General features: G+C 29.3%; 1 protein-coding gene across 5 annotated transcripts in view; it reads left to right on the plus strand.

Moving 5' to 3' along the window:
* The window catches only part of tmod (tropomodulin), a 515,016-nt gene that overhangs the window by 112,272 nt on the left and 382,402 nt on the right, over positions 1-20,342 (plus strand). For 2 of the 5 annotated variants that reach the window (XM_012279169.2, XM_076539661.1), the window contains exon 2: positions 200-431. The exons of the other annotated variants lie outside the window; for them this stretch is intronic. In XM_012279169.2, the coding sequence (XP_012134559.1) occupies positions 315-431 (117 nt within the window). In that variant the 5' untranslated portion in view covers positions 200-314. The remainder of the gene's footprint in view (positions 1-199; positions 432-20,342) is intronic. 5 annotated transcript variants of the gene reach the window in all.

A 20,342-nucleotide genomic window follows, 5' to 3' on the forward strand; every position in this document is an offset into this window, starting at 1 on the left:
TTTATCTGCACAAAGAATTTTGACTGCAAAAGCTAAGAAAGTCGGCTGGATTAATTTGGTGATGATAAACGTTATCTAGTGCTCGAAGGTATTCAGTGAAACGTCTCAAGTTTGGATATATATCTAGTAGGTTTCTCGATTGGTGGATAATGTTCTGGTTGGTTTGCGGAGATTAAGAGATCAGAGGTTGTCGTTTAAGGCGCAAGATCGTTCGAGTGCGTATCGTGAGTCAGTGAAGGGATTATTCACGGGCCGTCTGCCGTGTCTTTGGTGAAGTTTGATTTGTGAGGCCGAAGGATCGTGAGGAAGTCGTCATGGCGACCACGCAGGTCTTCCAGGATTGGGATTCGCCCCATGATACCATCAGCTCCATGACCAGGACGAGCACCACCCGTAAAACCACTACTACCACCACAACGACCAGGCGAGAGGTAAGACTGGAGGAAATTGAGCGTTCGTTGATGATGATGAATGGTTGGAGTCTTTAGCAAACTTAATTAAATAATTAGTACTATTAGTCCCGGAAGTTTGTTATACCTTGGATTTACTTGCAGACGCTTTCTCAAGTCCGTATAGATCATTCTAGTATGGTAAATCTGCAGTAAAAATAAAATTCTAGGAAAACTGATAAAAAAGCTAGTTTAGAACTGTAATATATCATAAGTTTATACATACTCCCGCTAATTAATTTAAGTCATCTAATGTGGTGATCAATGGCTGTAATTAATTTTTGGGAATATAGGGAAAATAAGTGTTATTAATTCGTTGCATCAAACATTTAAGTATATCTTGGAAATGAGTTTAGATTGGATCATTTAGACAACTTAAATTTTGGGATTATTTTTTAAGAAATTTAACGAAATTTAATGATTTTACTGTTTTTGGAAATTAGCGAAATAGAGGGGAGACTGAAGATATGCGTACTTAGGGTATCGGATATACGGATATAGAGATTTAAAGATTATAATGATCTAAAAGCATAGGATTTTATGTATGAAAAATTTAAGGAAAATTGGTTCTTAGGAATAGAATGATGTATTGATATAAGTATATATAGATGCAGAGGTATAAGGATCTAAGAGAATAGATATTTGCAGATATAGAGATCTGGGAATGTAGGGACCTGGCATATAGAAAACTGGAGATGTAGAAATTTGGGGACACAGAGAAATCTGCAGATATAAATATTTGGAGATATAGAGATCTGGGGGTATAGGGATCTGGTTATGTAGGTATTTGGAAATGCAAGGATCTGGGGATGTAGAGATCTGAAGATCTAGAGATCTGTGGGTATAGAAATCTGAGGATGCGGGGATTTGGTGATATAGAGTTCTACAGATCCAAGGATGTCGCGATTCTGAAATACAAAAATTTGGTGATATAGGGATTTGCAGATATAGAAATTTGGAAGTATAGGAGTATGGCGATATACGAATATCAAGATTTGGGAATATGGAAGCATAGAGATCTAGATAAGGACTCAGTTCTGTAGAATTATATAAATCCACAAATATAAAGATTAAAGAATCTATATATCTAAGAATATAGAAATTCAGAAACATAGGAATTCGTGAGTCAAGAATGTATACACACATTTCGCTTTTAGAACATAGGTTTATTTTACCAAACATTGTGCAAACATATTTAGGCTAGTTAATATGATAAATAGTCTTGTCGATTGCCGATCTCGAAATTGAAATTCTAATACATTCGTTATAGAATGAATCATATATTTTCATTAATGCTTCATTATGTATTAAATTGATATGTTTCCGTTATTTTTTAACAATTTTTATAAAAGTAAGCTGAAACTATATGATCTAACATTGTAACGAAATATGAAGTTTCTTGCTTACTTTAATTTCAACTTGACATCTTCAAACCCAACCATTTTTTAAACACAGTTGGAACGCAGCAATTCAACGGAAATAATTATAAAAGAAAATATTAGACGTATAAAACATAATAAAGAAATGCACAAGTAGTATTTTGTTCATTTCAACATCTTAATATCTTCAATTGCAACTGTGTTTAAGAATGCATTTCACAGAGACGACAATTTTGGAAAAGTTGCAAAATCACTAAAAGTATAAAGATACATGGTTTTTAAAGGTGTGAGAGTAATAAGGATCTATTTAAAATCCTCTCAAGTTAAGACCGTACTGATATGTACTTTGTAAATAGTACTTCAGTTGCGAATATTTTTATTTTTTCCGTCGTTTCATCGCCACCGCGCTGCACCTTTAAGGAAAGAAACTTTCCTAATGAAAACATGTTAACTACATTCCTCATGTTTTGTAGACAAATGTTTAATTTATATATGGTGTAGTTACTCCATGATGAAAAGATTCTGAAAAAGATTAAATAATTTTATATAATATTATTGATTAAGTTTTACTGCTTGATGTGGTCAATCAACATTGTTTTATTTTATCAATGAAATAAAACTACGATTTTATTTTATAAATAATAATTCCAAAATTAAATTTTTATAGGAAAAAATAAGTTTTAAAAACTGATCTTAAAACTGAATCTTTAGATCGATATGAAAAGGGGAAAATTAATTAACGCAAAGCAATCATAAATAGATTTATGACTAGATAATGTGATAATATATATTTTCTTTATGAGTTGTTACTATCTTTATAATGGATCTTCCAGATATTGATATCTTTTGACAGATTAAGAATCAGCATATTATTACAATACGCAGTGTTTTAATCGCTTATATTTAGACATTTCTAACTCAAGCAATACATCAACATTTGCGAAACTTATAACAATAAACAAAAAATTCTAATCCTGAAAAAGTTAGTTTACGTTACTTATGTTAACTTAAGCTAGTTTAATTGAATTTATAAACATTTATTACGCAAATAAAGCATCACAGTATGAACACTTAATCACGTACTTCCAAATTTACGACTTTTTGTTCCTTCTTCAAATATACAATCAGTGCAAGATCGAAACCCTATAATTTTTCTATAAATGATACATTAAATGTTTTGAACTAAAACAACTATAAACCTTATTATACTATTTGAATGATATAATCTCAGACCCAGACATAGTAGCAACGAAATTTCACTTTTTTCGTCGAATTTATGCAAGTAGAAAAGCTTATATTAAGTATCTTGAGTTAAGAGAAGTATAAACCGCGTCGTTATTTCGGTGGTATAATGAAATTCTCTTATCTCGAACCCAGATATGGTGATACTAAAATGTTCGTTCCTTTTTGCTTCAAATATTTATGCAAGTTCGAAACCTTGTAACTGCTCTATAAGTAATATATTAAGAGTCTTGAGCTAAGAGAAGTATGAACCGTGTTGTTATTTTGGTGGCATAATAAAATCCTCCAATCTTGTACCTAGACATAGTAACATCGAAATATACGGTTGCATAACACAAAACGCTAATACGATTTTGTAAATGAAGACCAGAGTAGTAATGGAATAGGACGACTGCCTAAAATGTAGCATCAAAATAGCGCACGTTTCTGTCAGCGTCTCGTGACACGCGAGTAAACACGCGTCTTCCGGTTGGACGGAAGGACTTGCTCGAACTGTCTCTTAGTATGCAAATGAAGATCGAACGACGAACGAAAGCGGACGCCGAAACGAAATTAAAGTAGAAATTCGCCGAAATGATTCACACGATAATATGCTTTTGGAAACGATGTTCTCGTGCTCCGATGTTCCTCCGTTTATAGGAGCGTTGCCAGGACTCAAGGTCGGTTTCCAACTGAAACAGCCGTGATAAACACCCGTGAAAATCGTAAACGCTCACGATGAATAATCCCAGCTGTTGACTGTTCCTTATGTCGCGACCACGAAAACTTACGATATTAACAAAAAAAGGAAAGAAAAACACGTATGCAGACTGTCATTTGGGATTCTTTTTGTTAGCTTTTTTCGAAACGATTTACACTCATGTTCCATAAACTGTTGGAACAGTAATATACAAGGGTACTATGAAACCGTGGTGAGAAAATAAGTGATTCTGCGCGTAACAGTAAATTGAAAATGGTGAATGAAATTTTGTTTATCGCACTTTGTTTGTGACGTGTTTATTGTCACACGGAAGTGACTGAAAATTTTATTGGGCATTTTGATTTTGAATAAATTTTACCAAATGTTTCGACAATACATTGTTATACTTATTATTCGTAGTTTCAAGTAATTAATGCGAATATTTTCAATTAGTAACTTTATAAATTATTAATAATATAGGTGTAGGTTTGAAGGATTGTATGATTATTTAAGCATTTACGACAGTGAAAGTATTAGCAAAGTCGATTTTTGATGTTCATTAAGTATCTACAAATATTTGTAAAATTAACTTACAATTAAACATGATAATTTTGTTAATTGTCATGCAAAATATTGTGACTTGCTACAATATGCTTATATAAGTTTTAACAAATTTGTTATCGTGTATCACTTTTCTTAATACTTAAAACAAAAATATAAAAAATATAAATATAGCATTAAACATAGCATTGCATTGTTTATATGTTGTATTATATTTTGGATTATATGACAAAGTTTAATTTTTCTTTGTAATAATTGTTAACTTATAAATGGAAAATTTATAAATATAAAAATATTAAATTTTTTAATTTATAAGTGTATAAATATGGTACGTTGAAAACTTAATAATTTAGTAACACGAAAATATTAAATTTACTAATTTTTGGATGTACAATTTAAATATTTCTAAATTTCAAAACTTACAAACACAGAGTTATTAAATTCTTTGATTTTTAAATTTATAAATTTGGGAACTTTAAAATTAGGTAAGCTGGAAATTTAATAATATGGTGATTTGGTGATTTATTAATTTGGTAATTTGGCAATTTGGAGCTTTAGAATTTTGCCAATTTAAAGATTTGCAAATTTAAAAATACCGAAACAGAAATTTTCAAATTTCCAATGTCGGACATTTGCGAATTTAAGAATTTCGAAATTTCAAATCTACGCACTTTTAAGTTTCCAAATATTTAAATTTTAAAGTTTTCAACATTTATGTTTTCAAATTTAAAATTTTTCGAACATAGGAATAAAAAAATAAAAGAAATAAAAAATTTTTCTATATGTACTTTTTTCTAAATGTGACTAGACACTCAGTTATTTTTTATAATAATAAAAGTTACTTTTTTTTATATAAGTGAAGTGTTGTTTCTTATCTTCCTATATTTGTGGTATTTTCAATTACCTTAACAAATATAGCAATTCTTCCTTAAGACTGCTAGGACTGCTACTCCATATTATTTTTTATTTTCAAAGAAACTAATTTTTCTAAATTTTGACTCGTCTAAAAGTTTGCATGGTAAACAAAGCTGTCGATGGATCTACCGTTCGAAAATTCCTTAATTTCATAAATTTTTCTAGTATTTATTTGTCCGAACTCGGATGACGAATTTGGCTCATTTGGATAACTTTCAGCCAAAGTATACAATGACGTACGACATTTATAATATACAATGTAGACCAAAGTTCAAGTATTATTTCAATGAAGAACAATGAAGTAATAAACTATTTATTTACAGGATGATAGATTGCTACAAAAGACATTTGTGAGGCCGCCAGTGTAGCAATACCTGAAGTTGGCCAACAAATTTTGTCTTTTGATATTGTGGCGGTTTCTTAACAATATTTAACATAATTATTAGTATCTCTACATAGCTTGAATCATTTAACGATATTTTAAAAGATATTTTTTAAACCAACGCACAACTGTGCCCACGAGAGTAAGATGCGTCACATTGTATAAATGATGTGTATATATATCGTAGATATTCATAAATAAACAATTTCTCTTTTTCAAAATTTAAAATTTCTTAAATTTGTAACCCCTATGTTTAATTAATTTTAAAATGACTCATTTTTAATATTTCAAAATTACTAAATTTAGACAGTTGAAAATTTTTAGGAGTTCAATTTTTAAATCCAGAAACTTCCAAATTTTCAAATTTAAAAGTTTGCCAAGTAATAAATTTCAATATTTAACAATTTTTTCAATCTCTAATTTTTAAAATCCGTAAATTTCCAAGTTCCCGTATTTGTAAGGCTTCAAACTAAGTTTCTAAATTTTTAAATGTCTGCGTTTCTAAATGCGTAAATTTAAAAAATTCCCATATTATCAGATTTCTGAATTTTCAAATTATCAAATTATCAAATTATCAAATTACCAAACTATTTTTTCAGAAGTATTTAAAAAAAATTTGTTTGAAATGTCCACGTATTTTAAAATTCACTGGTCTCAAAATGTGAATAATTATTCAATTTTAAAAAATTTACAGTTCTACATTTGGGAATAACAATTGATAGAAATTCGCAAATTTTTGTGTTATTGGATTTCTGTATTTACAAATCACCAAATTACAGAATTACTAAATTACTGAATAACCAAATTACCAAATTACTAAAGTATCACATTATCAAATTACTAAACTACCAAGTAATTGAATGATCATGTTTCCAAATTTTTTATTTTCCAAATTACCAAATTTAAACATTTTCAAAATTTATCAATCTCCAAATTGTCAAATCAGTAAATTCCTTAAATTACAAATTTTCAAGTCTCTAAATGTATAAATTTTTAAATTTTCAAAAGTCAATATTCTTGTATTGTAAAATTCACTAATGTTTATATTATTGGTTTTCTAAATTTTCAAATAATCAAATTATTAAGTTTTTAAACTTAAAATCTTCATAAATCTGGGATAGTTCATCCTGTACTCTCCATGCGTACGGGTTAAAAATCCAAAGGGATTAAATCAAGTGATTTAACTAGCTACAGTGATAAATTCACATCCAATCCACCGAATTGAAATCTGTTTGTTCCTGAAATTCCGAACGTTTGTGGTATAATGAAAAAAAATTGGTATAGTTATTACTTTCCGATTCATTAATGATCCGTAATTAGTTAATTGACGTATCCCTTTGCACATACAGGGTGTATCAGTTTTTTCCAGCCAAACTTTGTCAGCTTGTAAAAGTAAGAAAAAAGTGTTATATGGATGGGTGGCCCTTATTTTTCGACTTCCGATTTTTTTTGGTCTCACCCCCTAAAATTGTGACACTTGATGAAAAAATGATAATGTCAAAGTTTCAGCATGATTGGATAACAGAAACCCGTGCCGCAATCGAGTTGAAGTTTTGAAATTTGCACGATTTCAGGTTATCGTCGAATATGTTAGTGGCCTTTTATTTTACAAGTATCAGCGAATATTTTATAATGAAAATATCATTTTTTATATATATAATTTTAGCGTTGGTGTATGATTTTCAAAAATATATTAAAAATTACTGAATGTTACCGCTAATATTAGTATGAATCTCATTCTGTAGTTGCTGAAGCGGTCATCTCGAATACGAAAACTAATCTCCTATTCAGTTAGCCATTAAAGATCTTATGTAAAATGAAACAAATATTTCGGTATTAAAAGAATGTATAGTAGGTGCTCTGCATGGTAGGTATACAAAAACATTCCCGGCAGTTGTAAATATTACCGAGTTTTACCTGATCAAGGCATCAGGTAAGAAGTACCGCTTTTTAAAAAATTTCAAAAAGCTTGGCCTAAGATTAATTTATCAAATTTTAAAACAGGTATACAAGATTCTTATATTTATGGAAAGCTCCAGGAAGTAGAAGAAACAATATATTTTTGCTTGTACCATTTACGACAAAAGCAGCCGAGAGATAATCACAAAGAACTTTTGGAGTTGATGATAATTTTTCTTGGTGGATCTCTTCCACGATGGAAATACTTTTCATGTTCCTGGAGCGTTTCATAATGCTAGGTGGATGGCTAAAGCAATTTACGTACTAAAAATTTATTTATTCCGACAAATCATAGGGATAAGTGATATATGTATTCTTTTAGCTAATTTATACATTCAAGCCTGAATTAATGCACCAATTCCCGCAAGAGCGTCAGTACAAGATCTAAAATTCCTACAAAATCTATACTTGTATTTTACAATTGATAATAATATTGCTAGAATAGGAATACGCAAATTTTCTAACCATTTATGGTACCTTGTATCTGAGAACGTGGCATTATCCTTTTTTAATGAAATAATACCATTGAACACAAAAAGGAAAATGATTAAGGCTCTAAGAAATGATAATAAGGAACATTCCGCAAAGAAACTTGTAATACTTCCGGAAAACGTACAAAATTATGTAAATATGAATATTGATAGCTTCATTTCTACTGAATCCAAAAAATGACTTAACAGGTACAATATACCTACAGATTTCTTAGAAAAAGACCCTTCCTTATGGAAAAATGATATTTCATATCAAAAAGGTTTGGAAATTGCAAGAAATTTGAAAGTGGTAAACGATACCGCTGAACGTGGTGTTAAACTTATATCTGAATATAATAATCTGCTGACTAAAAATGAAGAAGAAAAACAATACATTTTACAAGTAATTGAGAATTAGAAAAGCTTTTATCCTAATGTAAGCAAATCTACATTAACACAGAATATATATTAAACGCTACGTACAATTTAATAATAGGCTAATTTATAAGACATAACTGAAATTCCTTTAAAGAATATTTTGCTTATAAGTATTTAAAAAAAATTCGTTTATAAGTGCGAATACAATCGAGACTATTGAAAAATTTATCAACTTTTGTACAAATTATATACAGCTCCCAGTTGCTCAACCGCCACATTCTCCGGTAACTTAAAAGCTACGTTACATTTGTGTGTAAATGTATTGTATGTAAATATGTAAATAAGTATGTGTTGTAATTGTATGTAAACGCTAGTATTACACGTGTAAAAAATTATATTTTCATTATAAAATATTCGCTGATACTTGTAAAATAAAAGGCCACTAAGATATTCGACGATAACCTGAAATCGTGCAAATTTCAAAACTTCAACTCGATTGCGGCACGGGTTCCTGTTATCCAGTCATGCTGAAACTTTGACATTATCATTTTTTCATCAAGTGTCAAAATTTTAGGGGGTGAGATGATGAAAAAATCGAAAAAAAAAATCGAGCTCTATAGCTAAGGGCCACCTTAATGAACATATGCCCTTAAAATTTTTATTAGCCTCTTCCCATGCTTTAACGAGTCTTACTCGTGACGCACTTATTGCTCAAACATGACAAACCCTACTCAAATTTTGCATACTTTTCAACTTGATATTTAGTTCCAACTATGAGTTGCATTATCAAGGGTCCCTTAATACAAAATACACAGAACATTTTAATTTTCTTTGTCCGTTTTAATGTTATAATTCTGAATAGTTGATCTTAACTGACACATCTGATAAATAAATGGCACAGGAAGGGGTTAAGGAGTTACAACTAATAATACAAAATTATAATGAACTGACATTTCGTCGACACTTCGTACGAACGTATTATAAATATCTCTATTTTTGTTTATATAAACTCTTATGTCTACTTGCTCTGCTAGTTGATCTCCACATTTTTTATTAACGTTTTATTGCGAAATTAACATTTCAAAATGACATCCGTTATTGCGCAGTTGTGTCGACGAAATACCAGTTCATTATAATGTTATATTATTAGTTATAACTCCTTAACACTAGAACTACCGACATTCAACGCTCGTTTATCGAAGAATAATAAATAAAATGAAAAGGGAAATAACATATAGAACTAGTTTTTACCTCAACAAAATATGATAGACATTTCCATAAAATCACGACAATAAAATTTTGTAATATAAAATAAGAAATCTGAAAACAGTCATTTAGACTGGTTGGTAGTTCTACTGTTAATAACATTTAAGAACATATGTTCATATAACACTTTTTTCTTACTTTTGCGTGTAGACCGCGCTGGCAAAGTTTGGCTGGAAAAAACTGGGACACCCTGTATATGTCTTAAAAAATATGAAAACATATTATTGTAGGCATGTATTTAATTATATAAGCTTTTTCAGAGAACTGACCCTGAACTCAACCTGTTAAATTGATTGAATGTTTGTGTGGTCGATCGTTATCTTCGATCGATAAAATGTGAGCACCGCACAAATTGAATAGTGTTATTAGAGCTCGAAAAAATATCTTGTTGTTAGTTTCAAATAATGAAAGTTCTTTAACTATAATTGTGATGGTTTACTCTGATCCAGATTACATTACAAATCAGGTTATTCATATTAAAGTAGTTATAACCTTTAAAACTTTTGATCCCTTTGTACCAGATGATGAAGAAAAAACATATAGCTTTCTCTTTCTCAACATTAAAATTTCCAAATCATCACATGATCTTCTTTGAAATAGAGATCGAAATAAGAATTTAACTAATACTGTTTGTAATATATTATTAATACTTGGAATGATACTCTGAATTCACACGGTACACTACAATTCTGTTATAATACTCGCTTGTCCATCAATGTCGCTCCAGTTAAATGCTCTTCTTCTTTCATATTTCAATTCACATTTCTTATTATGCATGTACTCTTAAACTTTACTCATAATGAAAAACAGTTTCTCACAGAATTGATGTATTCATTTTTCTTTTTTACTTTTAATTCAAATTTGTGCAGTATACGTTAACACTGAAACTATCGACGGAAACTATTTCTGTCAAAATAAGTAAAAATGGCTGATCTTTAAAAAGTACGTAATAATATAACATATTTGTATATATTAATTTATTGCTATCTTACAAATTGCGCCAATATGAATTGAATTCATCTGGCCCATCCAGATTAAATTATGTATGTTTAAACATTTCTTACTAACAAGGGACATCACCTAATTGATACACGCCGGTTTTAATGAAATTTTTATATTATAAAACTCGAAAAAATATTTATCACGTATTTTTTTTATCGGCGAATATCCACTTTGCAGTGGTGAAAATAACCCTTAAAGTTGGAGGTAGAAAAATTATTTTCTCAAATATCTCGGAAACTAGTAGGCCTAGACAAATATTCAAAATGCAAATTTTTCCGTTTCCGAAGGTCAATAATATGGCGTAAGTGGATTTTTGAAAAATTTATTTGTTTAAAAAATATATTAAAAATTAACATTATTTTGCAAATTTTTTAAATAAAACGTTGAACTCTTCTGATCAAATTTCGCATACGTAAACTTTGGGTCCAAAGAAAAAATACCGATAAATTGGAATTTTTTATTTTTCTCATGCACAAAATATTACTATGGTTCGAGTTATGCGCACATTTTACCTTCCGTTCGGTGCATGACTGATTTCTGTATATAATATTCTGGAAATCGAATTATATTACATTTTTTACACTAATTTATTTAAAAAAAGAACATGAAGGTCCATAGGTGCCTCTACAGAACATGGGACCCGAGTCAGGTATCCTGTTTGTTCCGCGTTATGGGTGCATAATGGTGGCAGTATTTGACGAGATCTAAACCCATAAATTGTACGTGCATAAAGTGTAATGACTTTATGATTAATTTAGATTATGCAATTAAAGGATTGTATCTGTTCATTCAGTAGTGTACCATGTTTGTAAAAAATATAGTGACACTGAAAATATTTTATTTTTTTATAATTTCGAGAACGGTAATTTTTATTTTGAAATGATCTAAACTATTAAGAAATAATGGTAAAAGTAAAAAGTGTATTGAGGATATCTATTTCAAAATTGAAATGGAGGTAGGATGGTGACGGCATCTAATGTTGTTATTGGAGTATCAGCATCAGAAAAATGATATCAGCATCGAGTATGATTTTGTAAAAAAATACTGTACGTCTAAACTTTTGATACGCAGTGTACAAAATGACTGCGAGAAACAACATCAATGATCATATTATGTTACACCGCGGCTATGTTTATATTTATGTTGTAGCATAAAACGTTGCATGCTACAAAATTTCATAACAAAACATCGATAAATGTCTAATAAACGATTTCGGGTTTGGTAAAAAGATCATATCTTTTCCTTCTTGGGGAGAACCAGGAGAAATGTCTGACAATGAGATTGGTATGAACAGCCACGATACAAAGTTATTTTGATGCTGAATAAATGAAGCAAAAATTCATTACATTACACCTTTAGTTAGTTATCGCTGCAAAAGTCATCACATAATTGCGAAAACAATGAAGTAAAAATTTAAGAATGAAATAGTAAAAACAGTCAGTTTAGCTGATGTGGTAGTAGTAGTGGTAAAATCGTGTACAAAAGAGGTATAGTTAAATTGCTATTGTAAATAATTTTATTTCTGTAAGTAATTGAAGTAAAGGATATAATTGTTTCATCGTTAAACAAGTTCCCTTTTAAACTGAAGTTTATATTATATCTTGGTCTTAATACCGAATATTTACTGCACTGTGTAACTAAATGAATAATGTAAGGTATTCAGGAAATATTAATATAAGAAAGATTATTTTTGTACGTCCAGTTTTTTCGATATTTTCGTCGTAACGTTGAAAGTAGTTGCTTTCACATGTAGGAATTTTATAACTATTTAAACATGTTTTTCCCCTTTCAATCACCGTGTACATATACAGAGATCGGAAAATTGAATCGTATCCGTAGGTAAAAATAATCTGAATCAAACTGTACGTTCGGGGGTTAATATTGAACGTTCCTGGGATATGTTCAAGCCGTACGTCAATGTTTTGCAGAATAACAGCGATATTTCCGACTAGAATTCTCATATATCATTTCGCACGTGTCTTGAATAACATATCTTTGTTGCGTTCTTCTATCCCCCGGCTTCTCCAATATTTATTTATCCACTTATTTCGATGTTCCAACATTTTTCAGCCGAGAGCTTTGGATCTCATCGTTGCCAGTAGTTTATAGGACAGAACGAAACAAATTGATACATATAGCCATTTCTAATTCATACAACTTGTGTTCGAATTAATTATTTAGTAAAAAATACGTTAAAACATATTTTAGATTTGTATGTATAAGGTGAAGTAAGTGCAGTAAGTAAGGGGTAAATGTAGACTGGTTTTTGTAAAGTTGGTATTTAAACGTAAGTATTTTCAGTCTTAACGCTGTCGATATCGAACGCTTTGCACAATTACTACTATTTAATTAATATTAACTAGGACCTAATTTTCCTTGTATATTTTGATTTTGATAGGAAATTGTTTAAAATGTCAACTACTCTGCACTTTCCCCGAAAATGGGGTAAGAGCGTAACTTGAAGTTAAATACTTTGAAACTTTATTTCATGTGTAATGAGGCAAAAGCAGAATTATTAACAAATCTGCTATAAAATGCTTTTTACTGCATTATGCAAGTATTCTATACTGCAAACAAGTACTCTTAGCTGAAATATAAAAGGGGATATAGGGAAACAAAACAAGGAAACGAACATACTAAATGGAGAAATTTCCCTCATATTGCAATAAAAATAGTCTGTATACGCACTTGCCCCGTTTACGCATTTACCCCACCTCACCTTACGGTAAATAAAAATGTGATCGGAATACACACAAAATAAATTGGAAAATGGTCGATAAATCCACAATTTATGAATTTAGCTCACCGTAACGCAAGTTGACATTAAACCTAACGGCGTGCAATGCACACATAACTTATAATAAATAAACAAGAGATGAAACATAAATTAATACACACCTTAATTCCTTAACTTGATAAAAATCAGCACAGATTTTGATGAAAGTACCTTAACAAATTTTGTGACTTAGAAAAATATGTGATCAGGTCAAATGGTTTGGCAGTCTTATTATTAATAGTCTTCAATGACATATGAATATACCATGTCAAATATTTTGCTATAACTTTTAACACTAGAACTACTAGCGTTAAATACATAATTAATTTTAAATTGAAAATTAAGTAATAGATATGTAAATAGCGATGTATCCATTAACATCTGCAACCATTCTTCATCAGAATAAAATATGGCAGACATTTTTACAAAATGCAACAATTTTGGATATAAAATGTAAAACTTTAAACGGGTCATTTTGATGAGTTTATAATCTCAATGTTAATACTGATTTTTATTCCTGTACAGTTAAAGGTAAAACCGCGTTAATTTTTTTAGGGATGCCTAATGTATTTCTGCAGCTTATGTTCTAAATTATGACTTAAAAGGTGATGTTTTGAATAAACTATTTCTACATCAGAATTCTAGTTTCTTTATTAACATACTTTATTAAAGTCGTTTTATATATTTTATACATATTTGTACGTTACATAATTAATGCTAATGAGTCTTCTTTCTTTTTTTTATATTATGAAGCATAAACTTTATTAACAATGTCCTGTGATATTTGGCCACGATTTATTGTCGTTCCATAATTCTCATGCGATTATGTTGAAATAAGAGAAAAGGATGCAGTTAATAATAAATGACGTAAATCAATACAAAATGACTGTATCAATATCACCCAGAGATAACGTATCAATGTACCACCTAAGAAGTCGTTACACAAACGTCTCATTATTAGAATTATTCTCAGATAATAATGTAGAGTATACAAACACAGTAACAACATATTATAAAATTACTGTGACTTTGAAGTAAGACAAATCCAATTTATCTGATTTAATTTTTTATAATTACACTGTAGGTGGATTGAGAACTCCATATAAACATTGTCTTCTTGCTATAAGTATAAAAATTGTTGAATTAAAATTCCAATTTAACAAATGTACAATACAATTATTCCAATTTTACAAATGCATACGTACATGCATTTTATCGTAATAAATAATTAAATAGTACAATTTAATCAAACTACTTACATATATGGAGTGTTCAGAAAATTTCTTCCTATTAGTCTGCCCGCATATCACCTTACCCCAATTATCTATTATCTATTCAACATCACAATCAGTTCAGAGTATTGAAATCGACATAATTGATTAATTTGAATATCAATGAGGTACTTAGTACAGATATAGTACATAAATATTTAAGAGTCAATTACTTTATATAATTCAGATAAAGATTTAATCATGTCCTTTCAAATGACATTAGTTATTCATGAAAATTCTTTTATTAACCTTAACTTAATATATTGACGCATGTACTTCAATTTCTGTGCAGTTTTTCATATGATCACAACATGACGCTTTTTGATTAAATTAGGCAGATATACAAATTCAAAATAAGTATTTATTAATATGGGTGAGATTTTTATTCGTGATTTTAAATTTAAAATTGAAGGAGAATTTCTCAAATTCGGAAAATAAAGCTTTCTATTGAATAATCATGAGTAAATGGACAGTTTACTCTTTATTACTTCTGATGCAGATATTTCTCAAACTTTACCAAGGATCTGAATTTTTAATTTTATAATTTTATATGTTATAACTGTATATTTTATTATTTTATATTTTGTAACTTTATAATTTTATAATTTGATATGTTTCGAAACATAGCGGAAATATTTACATAATTATTCACATCGGGTTAAAAATAACCAATCTTCCATTACAATTATTTTGTTTCTTACCGTTTTACTGCAAATAAAAAACTGCAAACGATCAGCACATACGAAAATGTTTCAATAATTAAGCTAGCCCATGTAATGCTTCCAAAATTTAAACAATAGTTGATTTAGCTTGTACACTTTCGTTACTGTTAACATTAAAATTAATTATTCAGAGACACAATATTTTCTGACTGGTTACATAAATATTTGATGGCGCAGATGCCATGTAAAAAAATAACAATAAATAATTTTTTTCGAACTTATGAAAAAGTATGAAATTGTTGAAATAATGGAAAGTTTCTAAGGCCATACCGCTCATTTCTCACATACTAGACTGTCTGTATAAATTATGTTGAAAACTAAAATAGGTTTCTGTTATGTAACAGAATGGTTTATTTAAGTACAAATATATTTTAGAACATGAAGATACTTAATAAATCGAGTACAATAATAATAAATTTCAAAACCCTGTTAACTTTATTTACCGACGTCGCGAGTATATCTTTTTCCTTCATACTTTTATTAGCAAATGCCTCAAAGTTGTTTTAGAGATCTTAAATCTTGAACTTTTTTCTATTGCATTATTCACGTGTAAATTTTCAGATTCCACATTCCTAAATTTGGAAATTTTTAAATTTCCAAAAGAAATTTGGAATCTAAAAGAACCTAAATTTGAAAATCCTCAATTTTAAAATTTCATGTGCCTAAATTTTTAAGTCATTTCTAAGTCATTATTCTCAAATTTATAAATTTATAAATTTTCAACTTTTTCCAATTCACAACTTTGAAAATTCTTGAACTATCATTGATTTAAAAATTAATGGGTGACCAAATTATTATACTCTAAAAATTATTTTTTAAAAATATAGAACAGACACAACTTTAACTATTATTGGTACTTGATATATTCTAATGTTAAAGGTATATGTAGATATAATTGTATTTTAAGAATTCTACATTTCGAGCTTCTGTTGAATGAAAAGCTTGACTTCAATTTAAGCAACATTATCTTGTACAAAACGACTCCAGCCAATTTAGTTTCAATTTTAGCCATTTTATATCCTCAAACTTTGAATCAATACTTTTTTTGAAACCTAGGTGTTTTACTATTTCTTTCTTCAAACTGTTATATGTCAAGAGTGTTCAGCTGAAATTTTAACTCTTTATATTAAAATCGAAAAATTTTTAATTTTTCTATAAAAACCGTCATTTTTCAATTCTTCCACATTTCTGAATGTTTTTCGTATTTATTTAAATTTACTGAAAAACGTCGTGAAATATGTTAAAACAACTTCTAAAAATTATTTATAATTGTTTTCAAGCCAAATTAATAAATAGTTTCTTTCGGAGAAACATTTTTAGTAGTTGGACTCTTAAACGTTTCAGTCTATCAATACAATTCTCATAAAGCGAATTATTATGAAACCTTAAGAATTATACTCAATAGACACTACATAGATTTTTATACTTTTAGGATATTATAGGACATATTAGGATAAAAATATTAAATAATCATTTTTTCTTGTATAATATAGTGTACGACTTATGTTTAAGTGTTCAATTTTCACATCTGGTTACATATACTATTGTTAACAAATAATGCATTAAAACGAAATATGTTAGGATTAGCTTCGGGAAAATAAACTACAGTGCTGAGGTGAACAGAAAATACTTTAATTATATGAATGTGTCTTTACAAAAATGCGCGGTGCTTCGTTGACGAAGGTATAACTGTAACTGCTAGACAAAGGATCGTGGTGCGTGTTCAGACGCGCAAAGCGCAGTTCATCTGTTTTGTCCGTTACTTCTAACAAAATATATAATATACAGTTACTCCCATTCATATTCGTACAGCATACACGCGTTCAGTATAAATGAGAAAACACCACTTTACCTAGGGATACTTTTTATTTATCTTTATTAAAATTAATTATTACACTGTTCTACATCTATTTACAAAGCGGTTTTACTTTTTATCATTTAGAAACACAAAAAAATAGAAAAAGAATGTAATTGTCCATAAAAACCATCTCTCAGCCGTATTCGTACAGCCAACATACAAACAAGAATATACGTCCTAGGAAATGTTTATACTTTATCGGGAATTCCCGATACATGTTTATTCTACACCAAACAAAAGACAATTAGCAATTAGTCTTTTCTACCATTGTTCACAATCTCTAAAGTTTTAATTTATAAGTTCGTTAATGTTTCATATGTTTGATATGTCATAGGTTCGTTAATTTTTTTTTAATTCAGGTTTTACGTCTCATCGACCATCAGGTCATTAGCGGCGACTGGGTCCTGTTTCCTACATTTTGTTTGGCTATATTCTGTGGTACATATTGATGTCTTTCAGGTACTTCAGGGTATTTTCTACATGTTTCTGTGAAGTTAAGGCTTTGGTTGGCGTTATTCCATACTTTTGTCTTTGGATGTGATACTTATTGCATTCGAATAGTAGGTGATTCATATTGTAACATTACAATAAAAATATCTGTTCCAACAATAAAAATTCTATTCCAACAAATGAAGTTATAGAATATAGAATTTTTTGTTTGAGTATAATAATTTTAGTCGCTGTATATCAAAAAGAAGGCAAGTTGAAGCAATTTTATGAATTACAAAAAAAAATGGAACGCAACGTGTAATTCAGTAATGTTTGCCAACAAGAAATGAATGACCGTAATTCCATAATTTCATGTCGCTATTTTGAAGTACTTGCGCCACCCATCATTACTTGAGGTATTTGATGAACAACATATATCGGAAGCCCGTCATAGAGGGAGGAGTTTGACTTTGGCCACTTTCCTTTACATAAAGGTCAAGTTATATCCGTTTTACAGCATAAGAAAGTGTGCCGTATTTACAAACAACGAATCATTACGATAATAGTACTTTCTATTTATATCATAAATATTCTTCGGCCTCGTTTTTATCAGTTTTCAGAAGAATTATTATTATTGACTAAGAAGTTACATATTTAGGGAATAATAGTAGTCAATATAGGAATACATATTCTGTTTTAAGAAGGACAGGATTGATGTTGTAATTTTTAACAGGCTAACGGCACACACACCCTGGCTAAATTTTCGAATTTTTAAATTTTTTCAATTCCCAATTTCGTCCCGTCTATTCGTCCCGACATCTCGCAAGATTCTGTGGAAAGCACACGTGTTAAACGTACGCGTCCAAAAACAAAAACCTAACGATCCGTCGAACATTCAACGTCTCGAATATTTTCGATGCCTCGAATCGTCGAAAAATTCTATCATAAAATAGTCGAACGTTACAAAATACATTGTATATCATATATCGTTACAAAGTACATTCCCTACAATACCCATAGCTGTACTATACACTAACACTATTTTCGCATAGATTTCTATTGAATGATAAAACAATAACTCTTACTTTATGAATCAAATAGCTTTTAACTTTAATAATTTTACATGCTCTTCAAGTTTTGCGTACATGTTGCTCAAAAGTAGTTTTAAATTATAGATTTTATTACACTATCTACAAAGTAAAGGTGCTAAGTTAATATTTGCCCAAATAGAATGTCAATTCTCCTGTCCTAAAAATATATGTATAATGTCATAATCTACAAATACAATGTTCCCAATATCATACACCACCATATCTTTTAACGTAGTACATAGTTCTGCTGTTGAAAATTTAAATCTAGATGGAATTCTATTATAATTCAAGCATAGATCTATTTTCGAACAATCAAGTGAGTGATATGTGGGTTAGACTTGCCATTTGTTATAAGTGGAGATATGAAGTACCTGTCAATTATGATAAAATGAAGATTTATATTTATAATTTTGCTTTAACGCGTTCGCGATAGATTAAAGTACCGGTGGCATACTGAGAGAAAGAAAATTCACCGTCGCGAACGAGATAATACAGTAATTTAGAAAGATAACATCAAATAACTTAAAATCAATTAACTTGCATCACATGAGCGATATGATGCTATATGAATATGTTAACATGAATTTTTATACTTTTATGTAAAAGTTTTTGTTTTATATAAATATATCATTAACGAACATCCTATTTTGTATCTTCATATAATAGAAAAATATATGTATATCTATGATCTTATCTATAGGGTGTTGTATAAAAATGTGCTCTACGAACTATTTGGAGAAAATAAAGATTAAGTGATCTTTATGAAGGAATGTAGGGATGTACTGATATAGGCATATAGAAATATATTGGTACAGTTATCTAGAGATATACGCGAATTTAGTAATTTGAAAATATGGGTAAATTCAAAATTACCATAGGCTTTATACAACGACGCACAAGTAACCTTAAAAAGTATCAAATTTTCAAGTGCTCAAAATTTCAAATCTTTCAATTTATAAGTTTTTAAATCCTCAAATTTTTATTGATTATCAAAGTGCTTAGTTCCTAAATGTTGGCAGCATTAAATTTTCAAATTATACCATTTTTATAGTTTCACATTTCTTAAACTCGCAATGTTTCATATTTTCAACTTCTAAATTTTCCAAATCCCTAAATTGTTACATTTTGCAAATTCTCAAGCTTCAAATTCTTCACATCCTCTAACTTCTACATTATTATACTTTTATTATATTTTCAAATTTTCAAATTACTTGAATTTCAAAATTCTCAATTTCTTAAATTTCATAGATTTTGAAGTAATCCAAGTTCGTAGATTTTTTGATATCCTGAATCTTAAATTTCTCTGTTATTCTCTGTTTCAGGTCCCATAATCTTTACATCCACAAATTTTTGAGTTCTCAAATTTCCAGATTTTTATATCATTAGATTTCCTTATTCGTAGATTTCCATATCTCAAGGTCCTCAAAATGCTATTTCCACATTCGTAGGTTCCCAAATTTCAAACTCTTATAATACCTATGATTCCACATTGCTACATCCCCAAATTCTCAAC

The sequence above is a fragment of the Megachile rotundata genome, chromosome 14 (genome assembly GCF_050947335.1).
Source record: "Megachile rotundata isolate GNS110a chromosome 14, iyMegRotu1, whole genome shotgun sequence".
NCBI lineage: Eukaryota > Metazoa > Arthropoda > Insecta > Hymenoptera > Megachilidae > Megachile > Megachile rotundata.